Source organism: Chlamydomonas reinhardtii, chromosome 2, assembly GCF_000002595.2.
Source record: "Chlamydomonas reinhardtii strain CC-503 cw92 mt+ chromosome 2, whole genome shotgun sequence".
NCBI lineage: Eukaryota > Viridiplantae > Chlorophyta > Chlorophyceae > Chlamydomonadales > Chlamydomonadaceae > Chlamydomonas > Chlamydomonas reinhardtii.
The window spans coordinates 4,593,850-4,614,501 of NC_057005.1; the positions used below are offsets into that span (position 1 = coordinate 4,593,850).

The 20,652-nt window shown below is 67.4% G+C and overlaps 2 protein-coding genes across 2 annotated transcripts in view; one reads left to right on the forward strand and one right to left on the reverse strand.

Moving 5' to 3' along the window:
• CHLRE_02g100950v5 (uncharacterized protein) overlaps window positions 1–16,969 on the reverse strand; it is a 37,386-nt gene extending 20,417 nt beyond the window's left edge. Inside the window, exons 1-25 of the mRNA XM_043059719.1 lie at window positions 14,992–16,969; window positions 14,721–14,820; window positions 12,894–13,174; window positions 12,078–12,536; window positions 11,653–11,757; window positions 11,201–11,420; window positions 10,716–10,982; window positions 9,594–10,336; window positions 8,750–9,321; window positions 8,017–8,545; window positions 7,600–7,756; window positions 7,413–7,481; window positions 6,802–7,191; window positions 6,391–6,514; window positions 5,743–6,109; window positions 5,289–5,477; window positions 4,793–4,944; window positions 3,421–4,421; window positions 3,008–3,154; window positions 2,498–2,595; window positions 1,817–2,184; window positions 1,389–1,479; window positions 1,115–1,205; window positions 423–635; window positions 88–201 (exon numbers count right to left, since the gene is read on the reverse strand). Of these exons, the coding sequence (XP_042927353.1) occupies window positions 88–201; window positions 423–635; window positions 1,115–1,205; window positions 1,389–1,479; window positions 1,817–2,184; window positions 2,498–2,595; window positions 3,008–3,154; window positions 3,421–4,421; window positions 4,793–4,944; window positions 5,289–5,477; window positions 5,743–6,109; window positions 6,391–6,514; window positions 6,802–7,191; window positions 7,413–7,481; window positions 7,600–7,756; window positions 8,017–8,545; window positions 8,750–9,321; window positions 9,594–10,336; window positions 10,716–10,982; window positions 11,201–11,420; window positions 11,653–11,757; window positions 12,078–12,536; window positions 12,894–13,174; window positions 14,721–14,820; window positions 14,992–16,829 (8,685 nt within the window). The 5' untranslated portion in view covers window positions 16,830–16,969. The remainder of the gene's footprint in view (window positions 1–87; window positions 202–422; window positions 636–1,114; window positions 1,206–1,388; window positions 1,480–1,816; window positions 2,185–2,497; window positions 2,596–3,007; window positions 3,155–3,420; window positions 4,422–4,792; window positions 4,945–5,288; window positions 5,478–5,742; window positions 6,110–6,390; window positions 6,515–6,801; window positions 7,192–7,412; window positions 7,482–7,599; window positions 7,757–8,016; window positions 8,546–8,749; window positions 9,322–9,593; window positions 10,337–10,715; window positions 10,983–11,200; window positions 11,421–11,652; window positions 11,758–12,077; window positions 12,537–12,893; window positions 13,175–14,720; window positions 14,821–14,991) is intronic.
• Window positions 16,970–17,099: 130 nt separating this feature from the next.
• CHLRE_02g101000v5 (uncharacterized protein) lies at window positions 17,100–19,792 on the forward strand. Its single transcript, XM_043059720.1, has 6 exons — window positions 17,100–17,331; window positions 17,500–17,843; window positions 18,130–18,349; window positions 18,642–18,714; window positions 18,916–18,982; window positions 19,313–19,792. The coding sequence occupies exons 1-6, from the start codon at window positions 17,205–17,207 to the stop codon at window positions 19,445–19,447; spliced, it is 966 nt and encodes a 321-aa protein (XP_042927354.1). The 5' UTR covers window positions 17,100–17,204; the 3' UTR covers window positions 19,448–19,792.
• The last annotated feature ends 860 nt before the right edge of the window (window positions 19,793–20,652 follow it).

The window sequence follows — 20,652 nt, forward strand, 5'->3', positions numbered from 1 at the left end:
TCACCCATACTCCTATCGCCGCCTTGCCCCCCAGCACGCCGCCTCTCCCCCCAACACACAGCCCCTACAGGCGCACCACACGCGCACCTTCCGCACCCGCCGCCATTCCCGCGGGCTGCAGGGGCGGCCTGTGGCGTCGGGCGGCTGTGCGTCGCCCTCGCCATCGCCCTCGTCATCGCTGCCGCCCATCGCCGCCGCGGTCTGTGAACGGGTGGGGGTGACGGGCCCATACAGACCTGCTGTGTATGCGAAAGAGGGGCCGAGATACGCCCCACTACCGGCTCGGGGATTGGGTGCTAACTACGGGCCCACCCATTTCCACACGCGCCGAAACAACAGATCAAAACGCAACGCATAACGCAACGCAACACAAGCCTTGCCCCCCACTCCCCAAAGTACTCCTGTCCACCACAACCACCCACCATGGGCGACTGGATGATTGCCAGCACGGTGCCGAACAGGGTGACCTCGTCGCGCCGCCAGGGGGCACTGGCGCCCACACCCGGCGGCGGCGGCGGCGGAGGCGGCGCCTCCTCCTCCTCCATGTCGAGTACAACGGCGGCGCCGCGGCTCCCCTTGCGACCCTTGCCGCCCTTGCGGCCCTTGCGGCGCGGCGGCTCCGGCAACCAGGGGTCCTGTGCGACAGCGAGTGTGTGAACGTGCGTGTGCGTGTGCGCGTGCGTGTGCGTGTAGGAGGGTCGTTTATATCCAGCGAACGTCTATTCCGATCCCCTCTTGGTGCTGTGGCGGCACTGACAGCTGTGCTGCAGCCCCTCCTCAGTGGATCAGGCAGTCGGCTCACACGCAGGACCCCCCAGGTACCATCCCTGGTCTTGCGGTACCCCTGCCCGGTGGCTGGCCGGTAACTGGCCGGTAACTGGCCGGGGGCTGGCGGGGGGCTGGCCGGGGGCTGGCCGGCTGCGGCTTGCATTGCAGCCCCGCGCACTACGGTATGGTCTCGGTCGTCGCAAGCCCCCACCCTCACGCCCTACGCCCCCACGAACCCCCATGAACCCCCACGAGCCCACGAGCCCCCCATGAACCCCCATGCCCCCCACGAACCTACACGAAGCCCAGGAAACCCCACTCTCCCACGCCGCCCCACGCACCCCACCTGAATGCCCCTGTCGTACAGGCTGTGCAGCCCCGCCCGCTCCAGCTCCTTGCCCTTGCCCACAGCCGCCAACACGTACAGGCGCAAGAACCTGTGTGTGGAATGGGGGTGATTGGATCTTCTGTGTATTAGCGTGTGTGTATATATGTGCATGTGTGTGTGTGTGTGTGTGTGTGTGTCGTACAAGAATCGTGTGTAGAAAGGTGCATGCGCTGTAGAGAAGCACGCAGGACTGCATTGCTGTGACACACGCACGGCGCCGCCGCCGCCGCACCTGTCCACCCAGCCGCTGATCCACCAGGGCGGCGGCGCGGGCATCTGCCGCCAGTTGCCGCCCACCGCCTCGCTGGCCTCCTCCATGCGCCCTGTGGGCCCGTGTGTGTGGATGGGGAGGGAGGGGAGGGGCAGCAGCAGGGCGCAACTGAAGAGGGAATGGGGTCCAGGACCAGGGAGGCCGGCAAAGCCATGCGTGTGTCTGGAGCCCAGCGGCAGTCTCCTGCGGCCGCGCAGGGCAGTCGGCCCCGCCCTGGCAAGGGAGGCCCCGCACCCGCCACCCGGCACGCAAGGCCCGGGGCCCCGGGCCCGCTCCAACCCTGTCCATCTCCCAGCTCCCTTCTACTCGCCCCGCCCCGTCCCGCCCCGCCCCGTCCCGCCCCACCCCACCACCTGCCCCTGTACTGCACCTGCACGCCCGCCACGCACCTGCCATGTGCTGCACCTGTTCCATGCGCACCGCATCCGGATTCCGCATCCAGCACTGGAACTCGTCCAGGCGCCCGTACCGCGGATCCAGCGCCGCCGCGCCCACCGCCCGCCGCCCCTCCCTGCCGCCGCCGCCGCCGCCGCCTGCCGAAGTCCTGCCTTCCGAACCAGCGTCAAAGCCCTGGCCCGACGTGGCTGTAGCTGCAGCTGCGGCTGTAGCCGCCGCGGCTGCAGCTGCGGCTACAGCCTTGTTCAGTCGCTCGGCTACGGCTACGGGCACGGAGCGGTTGAGCGACAGCGCGTGTAGCTCGATCATCATAGTGCGGCGGGTGTAGGCCAGGCTAAGGCGGAAGCCGAACTTGTTGGGCCTGTGTATGTGCGTTAGATAACACAAGGAAGGAAACACGCAGGAATGTGTGTGTGTGTGTTTATGCGTGTGCGTGTGTGTGTGTTGGTGTGTGTGTATGTGTGTATGTGTGTGTGGCACGTACGACATTGGGGTGGGCTTTGTAGAAATGGGGATCGGGCACCGGTGCACAGAAGGCATCTCAAGGACATGGGCGGCTGCAGCTCGGCACCTCAGTGGGCGGCAAAAGCCCGAAGACGGTGACGAGCTGCTTGCGCCTTAGTGGGCGGCTGCGGCTGCGGCTGCGGATGTGCACCCCTGCACGCTACACACACCTGAACAGATCTGTTGGGCTCCAGTCGGGATGACCGGGAGCCAGAGGCATGAACAGGCCGTCCGCGTGCGTCGCCGTGACGCCGCCAGGCATGCGGGTCTGCGGGCAGCAGGACAGGACAGACATGAGGACAGGGGAGGGTACCGCAGTATACTTCACCTAAACCAAGACCCGAAAGCAGTGCGGAGGAGGTTTGGCTACACCTTTATCTTAGGCGCCCTTGAGCCTTGTTCACATGAGAGGGTGATGCTGGTTGCTTGCGCTGGCAGTCCCCATGACCATACGCTTCGCACGGTCACACGCCACACAGCCGTCCAATCACGCACGCGATGTTGCCTTGCATCTCCCAGGCCGCCCGCCCGCACGCACGCACCACAGCCGTCTTCACCAGGCTGACACTTCTACCCACGCCACACGTCAGGACACCCTCACATCACGCTGACACTGCTTTCGGTACCCGCCCACCCACGCATCTAGCCGCCACCCAGCCACCCAGCCACTCGTCCCTCACCCAGGTCAGCTCCGCCTGGCTGATGTGGCACAGCTGCCGCACCATCTTGAAGATGGTGTTGGCCAGCTGGCGCACAGTGAGGTCGGGCACGGGAGCGCGGTGGCCGATGGCGAAGCGCATGCTGCACACGGGCGGAAGCACCTCGGCCTGTCGTGCGCGCGGGGGAGCGAGGTCGGGAGAGAGATGGAGGGTTGTACATTCCAGCTCAAACTGAACCGAACCCGATGCAGTAAAGCGAGGAGGAGAGCGTGGCCTATGCTTGGCAACGGAGTGGGGGTTTGGGGTTGGCGTCGGGGCTTGAGGATTTATCTAAGCGCACGCACTCGTCCGGTTTCCACGACGTTTCACCTTTTGCATGCGAGCACGCTATCAGGAAACACATGAGCGAGCCGCGATCTCAACCACCGACCCACCACACGTGCGTAAGCCATGCCGTACTCCAGGTCGTCCTGCGTGTGCAGCACCAACACGCCGTCCTCACCCTCGCCCCCGCCGCCCCCTGCCCCGGCGCCGCCGCCCCCCGCCGTGACGCTGCGCCCGCGCCCGCGCTCCGGCGCCGCCTCGGCCCCTCCTTCCGCCCCTCTCGCAGCAGCGCCAACTGCCGCCGCCGTCTGACCGGCTGCCGCCGCCACCGATGCAGCCGCCGCCGCCACCGCCGCCGCCGAGTCCGCAGTGCCGTACCGCGCCTGACTAAGCCCGCAGGCCGTGTCGAAGCTCTGCACCAGTAGGGCCTCTGTGTGAGCCAGTGACAACGTGCCCGCCAGCGCCGCCGCCACATACCCCTCCACCACATCGCCGCCAGCACCACCATGAGCATCGCTGCTGCCGTCACACGCCCCGCCGCCGCCGCCAGCAACATCGCCCGGCGGCGCCGGCAGCGCAAGCGGCGCCGGCGCTCCCGGCACCACCGCCGCCGCCGCCGCCGCCGTGTTTTCCAGCGGCGGCGGGCGGCGCGGCGGGAACTGCGTCACGTGCGCCGCCAGCAGCGCCCGCCGGCCGTGGCGCATGTGGTTGGCGAACTGCAACAGCTCGGCCGCCATGCGCAGCAGCGAGCTCTCGCCGTTATTCATCATCTCGGGCGAGGCGAACAGCGGGTACAGCCCGCAGCGCATCAGGTCGTACAACACCTCGTCCTCGTACGGCCCCCAGTAACCGCTGGACGAGCGCGACGCCGCGGTTTTACCAACCGTCATGGCGGTTTCGGTTTTACCAAATTTACCGGTTTTGCGCTTGCCGCCGCCGCCCTGCTGCTGCTTCTGGGCGTTGCTGCCGCCGCCGCTGCGGCGGGGGTCTGTGTCCAGTGCGAGGGTGACGGCTTTGCCCACAGCCGAGTCCAGGGAGGCCAGCGTGAAGGGCGACAGCGTGGCGCAAGCCTCGCGCGCCGCCCGCTCCGCAAAAGACAGGTAGGCGTTGCCTGTGTGCAATTTGAGTGTATGTTTGTGTGTGTTTGTGTGTGTTTGTGTGTGTTTGTGCGGATGTGTGTGTGTGTGTGTGTGTGTGTGTGTGTGTGTGCGTGCGTGTGTATGTGCGCATGCGTGGGGTAGGAATACCGAAGGTGCGAGGGCGTATGGTTGCACCAGGCGGGCGTGCAGGTGGGCAGCCGGGCGGGTTGAGGGTGACGTTGGGGTCGGCTGGCGTTGCTTCGGGAGGGCTACGCCAGCGCGTCACAAACCCGCACGAAACTGCCCACGCATCCGCACGCATCAGCTCTGCACGACCCCGCGCACTTCAGACCTCACCGAACCACACCGAACCGAACCGAACCGCGCCGTACGGCGCGCCTACCTGGCAGCGCGTCCCCCGCCACTGCTAGCGCCAGGCGCGGCGCCACCTCCGCCAGCTTGACGATGTCGGTGGCGCGCAGCGGCGGCAGCACCGCGCCGCGCAGCGCGGGCGGGCCGTGGCGAAGCAGCAACCACAGGATGCCGTCGCCGGCCCTGAAGAGGGTGGCGTGGTGGGGTGCAAGGGGGGAGGCGTCAGGCGGCTTGCGGCGTAGGGCGGCGAATGAAGGAGCGTGCAAGGAAGAGGCGTGGGGCTCTTCCATTATTAATCTGAGACACTCCAGCTGCCCGAGCAATGCTGCACTGACGGAAATTTGCAAGTGAATGAACCCGGTGATCCACTGCGTCCAGAAATGCCCCTTCGCTTCCTGCCCCCGGACTCAAAAGATTCAGCGGGCCGCAAGGACTCGAACCCATGTAAACGCTCATGCCCCTCCCTCCCTCCTCGCCTCCCCCTCCCTCCCTCCGCCCCCCGCACTCCCACTCAGCCAGCCACCCACCTGTTGAAGCGGTTCTGTCGCTTGGCGACGTCCAGCACCATCAGGCTTGTGCGCGCCGGCCGCCCGCGTGCGTCTGTTGGGCCGGCGGCGGCGGCGGCTCCGCGGCTGTGCAGCGACTCGACATTCAACAGTTGCATGAAGCGGAGCACCGCCGCCGTCAGCGGGGTCAGAACAAAGTGCTGCTTGGCCCTGTGAGCATGTGGGTGGGGACGGGTGGAAGGTAGGGGAGGGTGAGGGTGAGGGTGAGGGCGTGTGTCAGAGAAGCACAAGTAAGGAGGCTGTGCGATGTCGTGATTCACATTCTCGGCGAGGCAGGAATGGGCAGACCGAACCCAATTCACGACATGCTACAGGCCAGCTGGCGTGCATGGCGTGTGCCTCCGGCTACCATAACTACCGGACACACACAGCAGTGGAGGAGCAAGGAGGCTACCTAGTTCCGCACACGACCCACAGCTTTGCGAATTGGTGGCGGCGGCCCTCAACACCACGCCACGCCACGGCTTCCTCCGACGTGTCCTCCCATTCCGCGGTCGCCTCCTCGCCCGGCGGGCCCGGCGGCGGCGCCACAGCTGCTACAGCCAACCGTGTGGGTGCACCAGCAGCCGCAGCCCCTGCAGCTGTGGCTGTAGCAGCATCGGGGCCGCCGCCGCCGCCTGCTGCCCCGCTGCTGCTACCACCGCGGGCGTCGGGGGCCGGCGGCGGCACTAGTAGCAGGTAGTCAAGTGCCAGTGCTGAGGCGTGTGTGATGCGGCTGTGCAAGCTGCGCTCGTCGCAGACCGGCAGGCGGAAGACGGAGGCTTGCGCGGTGGGCGAGGCGCCTGGGTGGGGGTCAGGGCACGGCGGGGTGCAGGGGGAGAGGCAGGAACGAAGGTCACTGGGGAGTAGGGGTGGGAGGAGGGTTAGCGGGAGGTGTAGTGCGTCAAACCCTTTTTCTTTCCGCTGCTCGCAGGCACACATACACACACATACACACACTCGTGCACACCCACACACATCCATCCACACACACGATCACACGCACACATATACACACACGATCACACACACACACACACACACACGATCACACACACACACAAGCGCACGGACCGGACCGGACCTTTAGCTAGCAGCGCCGCCACCACGGGCGGCGTGGCTGCCAGTGCGGCGCACATGAGTGGCGTGGCGCCGTTGACGTCGGCGGTGTCCGGCGGCGCACCCGCGGCCAACAGCAGGTGCACCAGCTGCAGTGCGGGCAGGCGGCAGGCAGCAGGCAGCGAGCGGTGTGCGTCGGAAGGCTCTTCAGTGATCGCGTGTGCTTCCTTCTTTTGCAGGCACATACGCATAGGCAGGATGGAGGAACTCCACGTGTGTGCTCTACCAGGCCTGCAGATTACGTTTTTACCCGCATGACACGCATTTTACGCAGGCCTCGACCCTTTCCTGTGTCTCTGTTTAAACACCACAAGCGCCCATCAACCTAACACACATACACACACACACACACACACACACACACACACACACGCACCTGCAGCTGCGCGTTCATGCACCTCTGCATTGCGGCGTCGGGGCCCTCGCCCGCCTCCTCGTCAGCGGGCCACAGCTCCGCAGGCAGGGGGTACGGCCACACGCCCCAGTCTGGGGCCGGCACCGCACCCGCACCGCCACCACCACCGCCACCGCCATCATCACCATCGCTATCAGACGCGCCGGCGCCAGCGTCTGAATCGCTGCCCGAAGACGCGGGCCTGCGCGCCAGGGGGCTGCGCCACTTGCCGCCACGCCGGTCCGGGTCGCCGGATGCGGCGGCGGCGGGCGCAGGTGTGGATTTGGGGCCGGCGGCGGAGGCGGCGGCAGGTGTGGCAGCGGCGGGTGTAGCGGACTGCGGGGCGTAGGGTTGTGCCTCGTCCCGCACAGCCTGCGTGTGATGAGCACACGCACACACACATACAAACTGTCCTACGCGTAGTATTTTCCTTGTGCTCTTTAACACACATACAAACACATCAGCATAGCAGGATTTCGTTAAGAACTTCGTGGCTTTACTTTCAAAAAAGAAGGGCGGGTGGTGGCACAAACATTGCGAGAAGGTGATGGACACGCAAATGTGCTCACGCACGCCCGCCCGCACGCCCGCACCTGGGGTACTCGCGACAGCAAGCGGCCGTCGATGCGCTCGGCGGTGACCGCACCGCGGAGCAGCGAGCCCTGCACGAGTAGTGTGTGTGTATATGTATGTGTGCGTGTGTACATGCATGTGTTACAGGAAAACAAAGGCAGTTCAACGTAGCCCGACCCCATCTATCCACCCCAGTCGCCGACTCACCGCGTCGGCGTCGGCGCCCCACGCCGGCAGCAGGCAGGTCAGGTGCAGCGCCGTCAGCCGCAGCGGCGGCAGCCCCGCCCCCGCCGCCTCGGGCCAAGACACCAACAGCAGCCGCACATGCTCCACAGCCAGCGACCCAACCAGCGCCGACAGCACCCTGCGAGCCGCACGCACGCACGCACGCACGCACGCATGCATGCAAATAGCGCTGTGGTAAGGCCCAATGCATGGGTGAGCGTGCCTTCAGCACTCACACACATAGAGATGCTCTGGCGGGAGTTCTGGTGGGTGTTGGCACACATGCCAAATACCCCCAACAGGGTACGAGTCTGTGCATGTGCGCCGCCAGATGTCGCCGCTACCTCGTCCATGTATCATACAACCTCAGGGCACGTGAGCAAGCGCCCACACGCGCACCTGGCCACCCCGTCAATGGCCTCCTGTGGCGGCAGCCCGCCTCCTCCGCCTCCGCCGCCACCTCCCGCCGTCAGCCCCCGCCGTAGCGCCGTGAGCAGCGCCCCCAGAGCCGGCGCCGGCAGCAGTCCGCCGCGCTGCTGCTCCGCCTCCGGCGCCCGCACCAACCAGAACACGGCGCAGCAACGCCACTCGTCTGCCTCACACAGCAGCGATGCCGGGGATATCCAGCCGCCGCGTGCTGCTACTGCCGGTGCCGCTTGTGCGGCTGCTGCTACTGGGCTTGCGGCTGTAGCACCGGCAGCTAGGCCAGCAGCCGGGCCGGTGCCCAATGTGGCCACGCCGCCTGCTGCAGCCGTCGATGGGGCCCCGAGTGCCATGGGTGTGGCCGTAGCAGCGGCTGCAGCAGCTGCACCATTGGCGGCTGTAGCACCGGCGGCGGTGAAGAGGCGTGCCACGGCGCGGGGAGTGACTCCGGCCCAGCGGCACCCGGCCCGGTAGGCGAGCAGGTGCAGCGGCCCAACCAGTGAGCCTGCGGCAGTAGCAGCGGCAGCGGCAGCGGCGGCAGCAGTAGCACATGCATGAGCACTGACGCACATGGGTCGTACCGCTCGAATCCGGGGTACGGCACGGAAGGAAATGCGGTTGCAATCGCAGCACGACGAGATGCGCGTGTGCCCATCATCACAGCAAGAGGAGAGCGCATTGCAGCGATGTGTGCGTGCAACGAACACACCTGGGTAGGGGCGGCGCAGGTTGGCTCCCGCCGCCGCCAGCGCCGCCAGCGCCGCCACTCCGCAGGTGGCGGCGGCGCACTGCGCGGGCGTCAGGCCCGACCAGCCCACTGCCTCCGTGTCCGCACCGCGACTGAGCAGCAGCCGCAGCATTGGCGACGCCTCCACCACCAGCGCCGCCGCGTCCTCCCCTCCTCCCGCTCCCGCCGCTCCCATGCCTCCAGCCGCCACAGCCGCCACCGCGTCTCTGCTGCCCATGCCACCATCCTCGGCGCCGGCTCCAGCAGGGGCGGCCGCTGCGGCGGGGGCGGACGCAGGAGCGGTGCCAGGCAGAACACGTGCCTGCGGCTGCTGCAGCCGCTCGGCCTGTACCTGTTGCTGCTGCTGCTGTCGTTGTTGCCGCAGCCGGCGTTGGATTTCGACTTTCCGCTGACCCCGCACCTGGTAGGCCACCGCCCTGGCGCCGCCGCCGCCGGTGCCGCCGCTGTCGGCGGCGGCGCGGGCGGCTGTGGCGGCGAGCGGCGGCGCCTCATCGTCCGCGGCGTACCACAGCGGCCCCAGCATCGTATCCATGCTGCGGGCATGTCCAGCATTGCGTTCCCAACAGCAATTTCGCGTGCGCAGCCCCGTAATTAGAGTAGTGATTCAAAAGTTTGCCAACTCGTCAACTCATCAAGAAAAAACGGATGCTACCCTTGTCCACAAAGCGCCGCACGGATACGAAGCCACTCCCCCCGGCCCGGACAACTCATCCGCCCCATGGACACATGTCTGTCCACACGTGGAATGCAACTCCCCAAATACATGTGTGTGTGAGTGTGTGAGTGTGTGTGTGTGTGTTGTTACCTGATTTGCCGGACGCGCAAGCCGCTAACGCGAGGGAACAAGAGCTCATGCGGCGCCAGGTACGGCCACACGCCGCCGGCACCAGCACCAGCACCAGCACCAGCACCAGCACCAGCACCAGCACCAGCACCAGCACCAGCACCAGCACCAGCACCAGCACCAGCACCACCAGCCGTGCCGCTGTCGCCATCACCGCTGCCGCCCGCCCCCGACGACGCCCGCGGCTGCTGCAACACCCACTGCCGCAGCCGTCCGTCCAGCCGCTCCTCATCCTCCTCCACGCGCTTGCCGCCGCCGCGCCCGTGCCGGAAATTATCCGCACCGTCCTTCATCACGTCGTTGTCATCATCATCGCTGCTGTCGTCGTGCTGCACGAATGAGCGCTGCAGGCCGCGCCGCCGGGGCCGCTGCTGCGGCTTGGCGCCCGGCGGCGCCCGCGGGTGCGCCCGCGGCGCGGCGGCACGAAGCCGGGCCTCGCGCGCCTCATCGTCCGAGACGGCGGCGTCGGCGTCGGCGGCGCCGAATGTGGTGCTGTCCGCCTGCTGCTGCTGTGTGCTTTTATTGGCAGCCGAGTGCGAGCTGGTGGTGGTGGTGCCCACGCCTGCTGAGGGCTGGGGCGCGGTAGCTGCGATGGTGGTGGCGGCGGCGGTGGCGGCGGCGTCACGGGGTGGGGGCGGCGGTCCCAGCAGGCGCGGCATGCTGACGAGCGACAGGAAGTGTGAGGTGCTGCGCCACTGGCAGGGCTGTTGCGTGGAGGGGATGGGGAGGGGAGGGGATGGGGAGGGGATGGGGAGGGGAGAGGGCGTCGGGAGGAGACGGGTAGGTAGGACAGCAGCGGCGGGTCGTGAGGGCGTGGCATCACTACAGCGGAATAAATTCCACCGACACCCGCATCCCCCCCTATCCGCCACCGCCCCATCGCCGCGCGTGCCCGTCTGCCCGTCTTCCATGCACACCCGCATATCGATACATAGCCGCCCGGCGCACCATCCTACAATTGACGACCCGAAGCCTACCTCCAGCCCCTTTCCCCGGCATCCCTTCACATGAAACCCCGGCCATCCCGACCCTCCTCGCCCGCCTTTCCTCTCCTCGCCCCCTCCCCGCCCCTCCTCGCCCCACCCGCATGCAGCACAGGTGCAGCGGCGTCAGGCCCCAGCCACTGGCGGCCACACGCAGCAGCGCCGGCGCCCGGTCCAGAGCCCAGGCCGCCGCGCGCACGCAGCCCCGCGCCGCCAGGCCGTGAAGCACACTGCCGTGCGGCCACACACCCGGCGCGGGCATGTGCCAGGCGGCGGCGGGGCTGTCGGCGGCGCGGCCGCAGTCGGCAGGGAGCCAGTCCTCGGGGTGCAGCGGCAGGCGGCGGAGCAGGTCGCCACCGGACGACACCTGCGGTTGGGGGGGGGGTTTGGGGGGCGGTTCGGGGGCGTTGAGGCTGTCAAGGGGCGTGTGTGAAGCGCGTGATGGACAGGGGTCGAAGGGCATTGCACGTGTGGACCCGGCCCTCGCCACGCACGCCCCCAAGCCCCCTACACATATGCACACACACATACACACACACACACATGCACACACACACACACGCACACGCACACGCGCGCGCCTACCTGCTTCTGCAGCGCCTCCAGGTCGGCGAGGTCGGCCGCCTCACCCGCCCGCACAGCCAGACTGCCAGCCAGCGCCACCGCCGCACCACTGCCGCCGCCGCCGCCGCCACTGCCTGCGGCGGCCGCCAGCTTGACCAGCTTGCGCGCCGCCGGGCCGAGCTCCTCGGGCCGCAGCTCCGTGGCCGCAGCCAGAGATAGCTTGCCCGTGAGCACACACGTCCTGCGGTGTGTGACAGCGGCGGAGGGAACGGCGGAGGGAACAGCGGAGGCAGCACAGCGTGGCAATCCATAGGTTGCGTATCTGTTGATAGCGGTGCGAAGCACGCAACCGCAGGCTGAGTATGCAGGTGCGAGTTCGCGAGTTCAAGTGCAGCATGCCTGCATGCGTGTTAGATATGCATGGGATGCATACACGCATGCATGTGCAGCAGGAGCAAGTAGGCGGGACTCACCGCACGCGCGCGTCGGTCCGCAGCGCCTCCGCCAGCGTGCGCACCGAGCCCCAGTAGCGCCCGCGGCCGAAGGAGTCGTGGGCGGCATGGCCGCGCGGCAGGATACTGTTGCGCGTGTGTGTTAGGAAGGCACGGGGGAATTGCAAAGATGGTACAGAGAAGTGTAGCGAGGTAGACAGCAGGCGGGGGAGGGGTGGCCACAGTGCGTGCGAAACGATGCTGTGTATGCCAGGTATGACCACACGAGGCAACGGCCCAGGGCCCAATCTTTAATGAACTGGCCTAACCCCGAGGACCCTGCGACCCCTAGAGCCCCACTTTCTCGGCGGGGCCTTCACGCGACGACAAACAGTGCAGGTTCGCACACGCCCAGCCGCCCTAGGCGCGCTCCACGCACTCATGCGCCCACGCACACCCGGGCGCACCTGACGCGCCTCACGCGGGCAAACAACCTCGACTCCAGCCGCACCGCCGTCAGGAACGTCCCCAACGACACCTGCAGCGGCAGCGCCTGGCCCGCGGCCGCAGCAGCGGCCTTGCCCTTGCCTGCCTTCTCCTTCCCAGCCCGCCCCGGTTGCGAGCCAGCACCTTCCCCACCAGCAGACCCCCCAGCAGCAGCAGCAGCAGCTGCCCGATGCCGCCTGGCGGCTGCCGCCGCCTCCAGCGCCGCCTCCGTCACTCCCATCAGCGCCGCCACCAGCGCCCGCCGCGCCGCCGTCCGCGCCGCCAGCGCCGCCGCCGTGGGTACGGCCACGGGGGTGGCGGGCGGCGGCCGCGCCTCGGCCGCGCGCCAGGCGGCCTCAGCGTCCACGATGAGTCTTTCGGGTTCGCCAGGATTGCGGGGAATGTGGACTCCGGCGCAAAAGGTCCGGGCGTCAGCCATCCTGTAGGCCAGCGCGTGCGTGGAGACCATGTAAAATGAAGTTGTATGGACGAAGGGATCGCAGGTGAGGAGCGTGGGGGAGGAAGAGGCGCACGCAGCCGCCTCCCGCGCAACCAATCCACCCCTCCCAGCTATTCGTTGGGCTTGGCCATACTATTTCCTACGCCACCCCGCCGCGCCCCCCCCCCTTCGGCCTCTTACGCGGGCCGCCTGCCGCCGTCCCCGTCAACATCCCACACGAGTCTATCACACGTTTCCAACGTGACGTGTCCTCCCATGCGCCTCCGTGTCCCTGGTTCCTGATTGGGAATGGTGAGAACGAACTACCCCCCCCTCTCTCACACACACGTTCTCTCACATGCAAGCTTCCAGCGCGCACGCCGTGAGCCGCCCACGCTCCTCCAGCTCCTGGAACGGCAGCAGCTCACACACGAACGGGTCGCCGCCCGCCCCAGCTCCCGCCCCAGCTCCCGCCCCCGCCCCAGCCCCGGCTCCTGAACCCGCCGCTCCCGCGCCTGCAGTGGGCGCCGCCGGGCCCGCTGTCGCCTGCTGCCCGCGCCGCAGCTGCTCTGCGAGCAGGCCCCACTGCCGCGCTGTCAGCGGTGTGGTGAGGCTGTCGCGGTTGGGCGTGTGCAGGTGCTGCGGGGCGCAGCAGCCGCAGCGAGGAGGGGGGATTCCATGTGTGATGAGTTATGGCAGAAGGTTTTCACCAGTCGTTGCAGCAGATCAGACTCGGCGTGACGTGGGGAGAGGGAGGAGAGGGAAAAAGCACCGCCGCAGGGCTAGCCACCAAACGCACACACACATACACACACACATACATACACAGACACACACACACACACACACACACACACACACACACACACACTCGGTGCCGCCGTGGAGCGGGGAGCGGGAGGCCAGCTCCCGCCAGCCCACGGCGACGCATAAACACCCACCCGCGTGGTACCAGCCTGCATCTAGAGCAGCTTGCGACTCTGCAACCGCCGCCCGCCACGGCCCCATGCAACCCCGGCCCCGTTAAGGTTGCTTGCCGCACTCGCTCGCCCTCTTCTCCGGGTCGCGTGATACTTAATAGGCGGGCGTTAGACTGCGCGTTAGCTAGGTCGCTTGTTGCACGCCGCCCCACTTGTCGCCTTTGCCATTTGCCTGCCCGTGACACTTCCTCGCTGCCGCCCTTTGCCCTTGCTTCCTCTGTCGCCCGTAGGTGAGCTCGACTATGACCAGCGGGCGGGAATATGGGACTTAGGCGTGCTGGGTAAACGTTGTAGCGCGCCCAGGGCGCGGCGCATACAATGCATATGGGTGCCACTCGGGGTCAGGTCGTTCGTCGATCGCCCGAGAGGGTTACAGGCTTTTCGCGGGTAAGTATGACTACCGGGGTCGACGCGGCAACACGACGCTCGGTATTCGGTAGGTATCCGTAAGTAACTCCGGCGCCGCTTGGGCGGGCTTCGTTTTGTTGTTTTTTTGGGCTGAGCCCCCTGAGCGAAGCGATCCAGGGGGGGCGAAGCCCCCCAGGATTGCCCCTGTCCGTGCGTGCGTGCGTACGTGCGTGCCTGCCTGTGTCGACAAAAAGTACCATACTGGCACAAACCGCGAGTGCCACGTATTATTAATTGCAATTACCTATTGTAGAAAAATAGACGGCAGGGAAAACTCGGCCGGAGCGAGAAGCGACCTCGTGAGTCCATGGACATCTTGACTTTCTTCAGTTCGCGAGTATAGCTCTCGGCCCCTAAATATCTTACATCCATGTATCAAAACATGTCGACGACAAGCGTCTTGGGGCAAGAATGTCGAATTTGTTTGCAACAGCCAAACCATGCGTCCCCGAGCCTTACATGTGTCGCGGCCCGGGATCCCGCGCCCGAGCCCGGCTAGCCGTTTGCGGTGCTTGAGTGGGATGTGGGTGAGGTGCATTTGGGATATCATGGACCGTGAAGTGGCGTGGGTAAGGTGGCGTGGCGTGGCGGGGACAGGGCATGTCAGTGCCTCGGCACGGCGTTGGCATAGTGGCCAGTCCCGCTGGATGGGCTTGCAAGGGTGCTGTTCATGTCGCCGGTGCCCATCGTCACATCCCCTTGCGCTACATGGGGCTCAGCCCATTTTCCAGCTGTACAAAGCTGACACCCCTTGTTTCTAACACACACAGTCAACACGGTGAAGCACACGTACACACCTGTTGGTGGCTCCACGTGGGTTCGTCCAGTCGGCGGCTGCGGTACGGCCACCTCAGCGCCAGCACCACGTCCTCCAACACCAGCCGTCGCCGGGGCGTGCTGCAGAGCCGCGGCATGCACACAAACACACACGCTGAGGCTCAGAGCATACAGCCCTTCCTCCTGCCTCCCCACCCCCACCAACACACGCACCCGCGCCCCGCCCCGCCCTCCCTCGCTTCTCCCTCGCTTCTCCCTGGCTTCTCCCACGCCCTCCCGCCCCGAACTCACCGGCCCATAATGAGGTGATGGCGCCCCAGCTCCGCACCGCGGGCTCCGCCGTCCACGTCACGCACCCGCCACAATTCCTGCATGTGCTCCCCGGGCGGGCCGTCGCCGCCGCCGCCGCCGCCGCCAAGACCTCCGCCTGCCTGTCCCTGCCTCGCCCCCACCCCCTCCGCCGCTGCCCGCTCCGCCTTCGACATCTCCTCGTCCTCCTCGCCCACCTCCGCTGCCGCCGCCGGCAGCAGCCCCAGCTCCCACACCAGCAGCAGCAAACTGGCGTCGCACACCAGCCCCTCCACGCCCAGACAGGGCACGCGGCCGTCGCCACCCGCGGCCCGGCGCGCCTCCGCGCGCTGGCGGGCGCGGCGCCCCCGCTCCGCCTGACGCTCCCGCGCCGCCCAGGCGTCGTCATCGCCGCCGCCGCCACCCTCCCGCGCCTCCTCGTCCTCCTCCTCGTCTTCCGAGTCGTAGCCATACTCGGAGCGGCTGGGCTGGCGCAGCTCAAACCAGGCGCCGCGTGCGGCGTAGTGCAGGAACGCCCGCTCCAGCGACGCACGCACCGCACACAGCGCGGCGGCGGAGGAAACAACAACATCCCGCGGCTCATCCTCCTTCTGATGCTGCTGTTGCTGCTGCTCCTTCACTTCTGCATCCTTTGCTTCTGAGCATTCGCCCCCTGCGCGCTCCGGTATCCGCGGCTCGGCCTGAGCCCAGCATAGCACTTGCAGCTCGTCCTCATCGTGGCCGCTGCAGGCGCCCAGCAGCAGCAGCGGCGCCATGCGCCGGCGGCCGCCCGCCGCCCCCGCCATCCCTACCACCCCGCTGCCGCCCTCCGCCACCACCACCTCCGCCCCTTCCGCCACCACCACCTCCGCCCCTCCCGCCGCCGCCCCTCCCGCCGCCAGCTCCAGCAGCATGCGCTCCACAGCGGCTGGCGGCGCACAGAAGCAGGTGCCCGCCAGGTCCAGCACCCGCAGCCCCGGCAGCCGCGCCGCCAGGTCGCCGGGCAGCGGCGCCGCCAGCCGTGCGGAGCGCAGCGACAACACCTGCAGGCGCGGCAGCGCCGCCAGCACGTCCAGGCCGCCGCCGCCGTCGCCGGCGGCGCCGCTCGCAGCGGGGGCCCCGGAGCCGAGGGTTCCGGATCCGGATCCAGCCCAGCCCCGGTTGTCTATGAGGGTCGAATCGGAGAGGTCCAGGTGGGTGAGGCTGGCGCCCAGGCTGGCGGCCAGCCAGGAAGGCAGCAGCGGCGGCAGCGGTGCCGAGGCGGCGTCAGGCAGAGGCCCGCTGGTTGGGGCGACGCTGGTGGCGGGGTGGAGTGGCAGTTCAAGGATGGCGGCGGCGGGCGGGCCGGCGGGCGTGGTGGGGTACACCATTGGATGAGTACCGCCGTCACCACGCTGACCGCCGCCATCGCTGTCATCCCGGCCGGTGCCATCCAGGTCGTGCGGCGGCGTGAAGGCGATGCCTGTGCGGCGGCAGCGCCGCTCCAGCGCCGCCGTCAGCACCGCCTGCCGCGCCTCCGGCGTTGCCAGCGCGGCAAGGTGTGTGATGGGTGCGTCATGTGGGTCGGCGCCGGGGTGGCGCTGCAGGTGGTTGCTGATGCGGGCCTGCTGCTCGCGCGCTGCGGCCTGCTGCTCCTGCTGAGAGGCGTGGTAGGTGTCGCGCAGGACGCGTGTGAGGTCCAGCGCCGGCAGGTGGAAGTTGGCGTAGGGCGCGAGGTAGCGGGCGCCGAGCGAGAGCCGGGGAAGAGCGGGGCTGGCATGGCGGTGCTGCTGCGCCCCGTCACCGCGGCCTGGCGAGTCCAGGCCTTGGAGCTCCGCGGGGGCACGAAGGCCGTCCGCCATGCTAGCTTTCGCTCACGCCTGGCCGCTAAGGCCAAAAACCATGCTAGGGCGCGGACATGTTTCTGGCTTGGCCCGACGTCACGTGTGCTAAGCTGTGCACCTAGCTATAAATCTGGAAGCATCGCTGTTATAAGGATACGTGACATGACAATTGAACCGTGAACGAGTGAGCACAAATGTTTCAAACGAGTGTGCATCGAAGACGCTAAACTAGCCTCATGTCTTATTGCATGAACACTCTATTTAACACAACAGTTATTTCTCATGTAACTAGCACGCCCTCTAAACCTGTTCTGGTTGCGATTGCCGCTCGTCCTGTGTGTCCAAAAGTTCCCAGGCCAATTTCTTGAAAGCCATTTGCGTTGAATTGAAATTATGAGTCTACAAGCGGCACCTCATGCAGCCAGCATACGTTTATCCCGGCCCAGTGCGCTTGCAGGGGTGAATCGCTCGCGACGACCAGCACGCGGGCAGACCACCTGCAGGGCGCAGCTGGTATCAGGTGAGATCCATGGTTCTCTCTGGGCTACGACGGACGCCAGACGCTGCGACCCATCCAAGTGTGTTTTCTGACCGTCCTGCGTGTTGGCACGCACACCCCCAGCCACCAACCGCACAACTCTGCTACCAACGACCCCCGAACACCCGGCGCACGACGCACGACGCACAGGCGACTGCTATGAGGACATCATAGACGGCCTGGCCCGCCGCGCCATCGCCCGCGCGGCCGCTACCTGGCCACCACAACGCGTCGTTGTGGGCGTGGCGGGCGCGCCCGGCAGCGGCAAGTCCACGCTCGCCACCGCCGTCACGCAGCGGATAAACCAGCTCCAGTCCAGTGAAAGCGACACTGGAGGTAGCAGCAGCAGCAGCAGCAACAGCACTAGCAGTAGCAGCATTGCTAGCAGCACTAGCAGTAGTGGCAGTGGCAGCGGCGGGCCGTTCGCAGTAGTTCTGCCCATGGACGGCTTCCACTACTACCGCCGGGAGCTGGACGCCATGCCCGACCCCAGGGTGGGGGGCGGCTGTGTGTGCGGCCGGGACTGGGTGTGAGGGACGTAGACAGGTGTACGGTTGGTGGTGTGTGTCCGTTTGTGTTGCTGGCATTGTTGTCCGGGCCCCACACGCGGCGTTCGCTCACAGCCGACCGGCATGGCGCTGCCGTTGCAATGCTTGGATGCGGTGGCTTCGCATCTCCCAAACCACAAAACCGCCAACCACCACCCACCCGTTCCGCGCGCTGAACTGCCCTCCTCAACCTCCGCTCCCGTGCGGCCGTGCACGTGTGTGTGTATCGCAGGAGGCGCACGCCCGCCGCGGCGCCCCCTGGACCTTTGACGCCGCCAAATTCGTGGCGGCGGTGCGTCGGGTGCGCGAGGCGGGCGCCGGCAGCGGTGCTGGTGGCGGTGGCGGCGGCGGCGCTGTGCGGGTGCCCTCGTTTGACCACGGCGTGGGCGACCCCGTGGAGGACGACATTGTGATCCCGCCCATGCCCGCAGCGGCAATTGTGCTGGTGGAAGGTGAGGAGTGCGATGTGCGATGCAGTGCGGTGCAGGTGCACTGCGGTGCGGTGCGGTGCAGGTGCATTGCGGTGCGGTCCGGTGCGTTGTGGTGCGGTGCGGCGCGGCGCGCTGGCAGCAGCAGGCCTTGTCCTGGTCTTGTCAGCCTTGTGGTTAACGTCTGGCATATACTCTGATTGGCTGCACTCCGGTTGGCTGCACTCGGCTGCGTCCAGCAATGTCGTATATGAACGCCTTGCAACAGGCTGTGTGGTGCCAACATACCGTAAGTGGCGTGCGTGTGTCCCTCCAGGCAACTACGTGCTGCTGGAGGAGGAGCCGTGGCGGCAGCTGCGGGACCTGTTCGACGAGTCCTGGTTCGTGGAGTGAGTGGCCGGGAGCGGGGAGCGAGGAGGGGGAGGGCTGGATGGGAGCCTGGGAGGGCGCCAGGGAGGGGTAACCGGACGCCGCCTATTCAGGCACAAGGGGTGCCCCCACCGACCGGTTAACCAGCCATGCCCGGCCACCCCTGCCCCTCCCCCTGCCCACCGTGCCCTCTGCCCCCTGTGCCTTGCTCCGCGCCGCAGCTGCCCGCTGGACGTGGCCATGGACCGCGTGTTCCGCCGCCAGACAGCCATAGGCCTGAAGCCGGAGGTGGGGACAAGGGCGGCGGGCGGGCCGGGGGCGCGTGTACGTCAGTGTGCGTAAAGGGTGCGGGCCGTGCATGTGAGGGGCAGGCCGTGGGGCGTGTGTGCGTATACGCTTTGTGTTCGTGGCCGCACCAGCGCCTGGCAACCGCCGTACCCACTGCACCCGCCTCCACGCCACATGACCGCTCCTCCAACCCCGCCTTGTGCTCGCCTGGCCCCTGGCCATTCATCCCTCAACCCTCGTGCCACGCCCGACCGCATGCCTGCCTCGCCTCCCCACGCCCCTGCACGCGCACACACGCACACACACACACGCACGCACACACGTACGCAGGTGTCACGTGTGCGTATCGCCACCAACGACCGGCCCAACGCCGAGCTGGTGGCGGCCTGCGCCCCCGCCGCCACGCTGCGTGTGCCCAGCACCGTGCCGTTCAGGGGCGGCGGCAGTGGAAGCGGCGGCGAGTGATAACAGCCGGAGCGGCAGCGGAAGCAGATAGCAGCGGCAGCGGGAGCGAGTAGCGACCAGTGCCGGCGCGTGGCAGCGGCAGCGTGCACCGGTAGATCGCAGCGAATGGGCGGCGGTAGTGATAATGGCCCGGGTGATGTGATTGTGGTGGTGTGACGGTAAGGTCATGGCTGGAGCCCACCACGGTAGGTAGGGGCAGCTTGAAAGAGCGGACGTGTGCAAGGCTGTTAGGAGTACAGGTCGGCGGATCAAAGCCACGCACGGGACGCGAAACGCGGGCAGTCAGAGGCGGGTTAGGTGACATGCCGCGTCGTGGACTGCAAACTATTGTAACCAAACATGGTCTATTTCACGAACCCTTCAGCTGCTTCAGGGCGTGTGCTGCTCCACGCCGCCTCGGACCCAACAGGACTCGCAGCAGCGGCCGCAGCAGGTTGCGAGCAGGGCCCCTGCGAGTCCACTGCCGCAGCCTCGGCCGCGCCTGGTGCCCCCGGAGCCAGCGAGCAGCGCTCGGTGGGACTGTCAGGCGGCGGATTTTCTGCAGCACTGCCGCCTGCCGCGGCATTCGTGCGCTGGCTGATAGCACCGTCACGGACGCCGTGTTGCGAGCGGGCCCAGGCACGGGCGGGCCTTTGAACCGGGCAACGCGCTTCTGTTCTCTGTTGGAGCAGACCCAGCAGCATGGCTAGCAGCAGGAGCGGCAGCAACAGTAGACAGCAACAGCTCGCGCGCACCAGTGTGAACCTCGGCGGGGCCGCCGCCACGATGGCCCCGGACGCCCCGGAAGCCGATGCTGGAAGTGCTGGCGGCGCGGCTGCCCTCTATCGCGGAATTTGAGCACATGTACTGCGAGCTCCCCAGCTCCCATGGTGTAATGGTGCCGCCTGCGTGATGTGTGTGGGAGAGCCATCGCTGCCGTCCTGGGGCATGGCAGCGGCGGCGGCGCCGCCGCGGCGGCCAGCCGGGTGAGCGGCATGTGTGCACAGTTTGTGCGGCTGTGTCAGTGTCGCGCATCCCATGCGGCATGACCTGATTTGAGCCTGTCGATGGGTGGCCGGGTGCGCGAGCGCACTCGGTGTATGTGAACCCGCAAAGTGCCTGCCCGCGTCCCCGCTCCCCAGCAGCAGGTTCTAGAGGCGCTGTGCGAGCAAGCGTCCCTGGCTGGGAGGCTGGATGGCGAGGCAGGCAGATATAGCCGAAGGCCG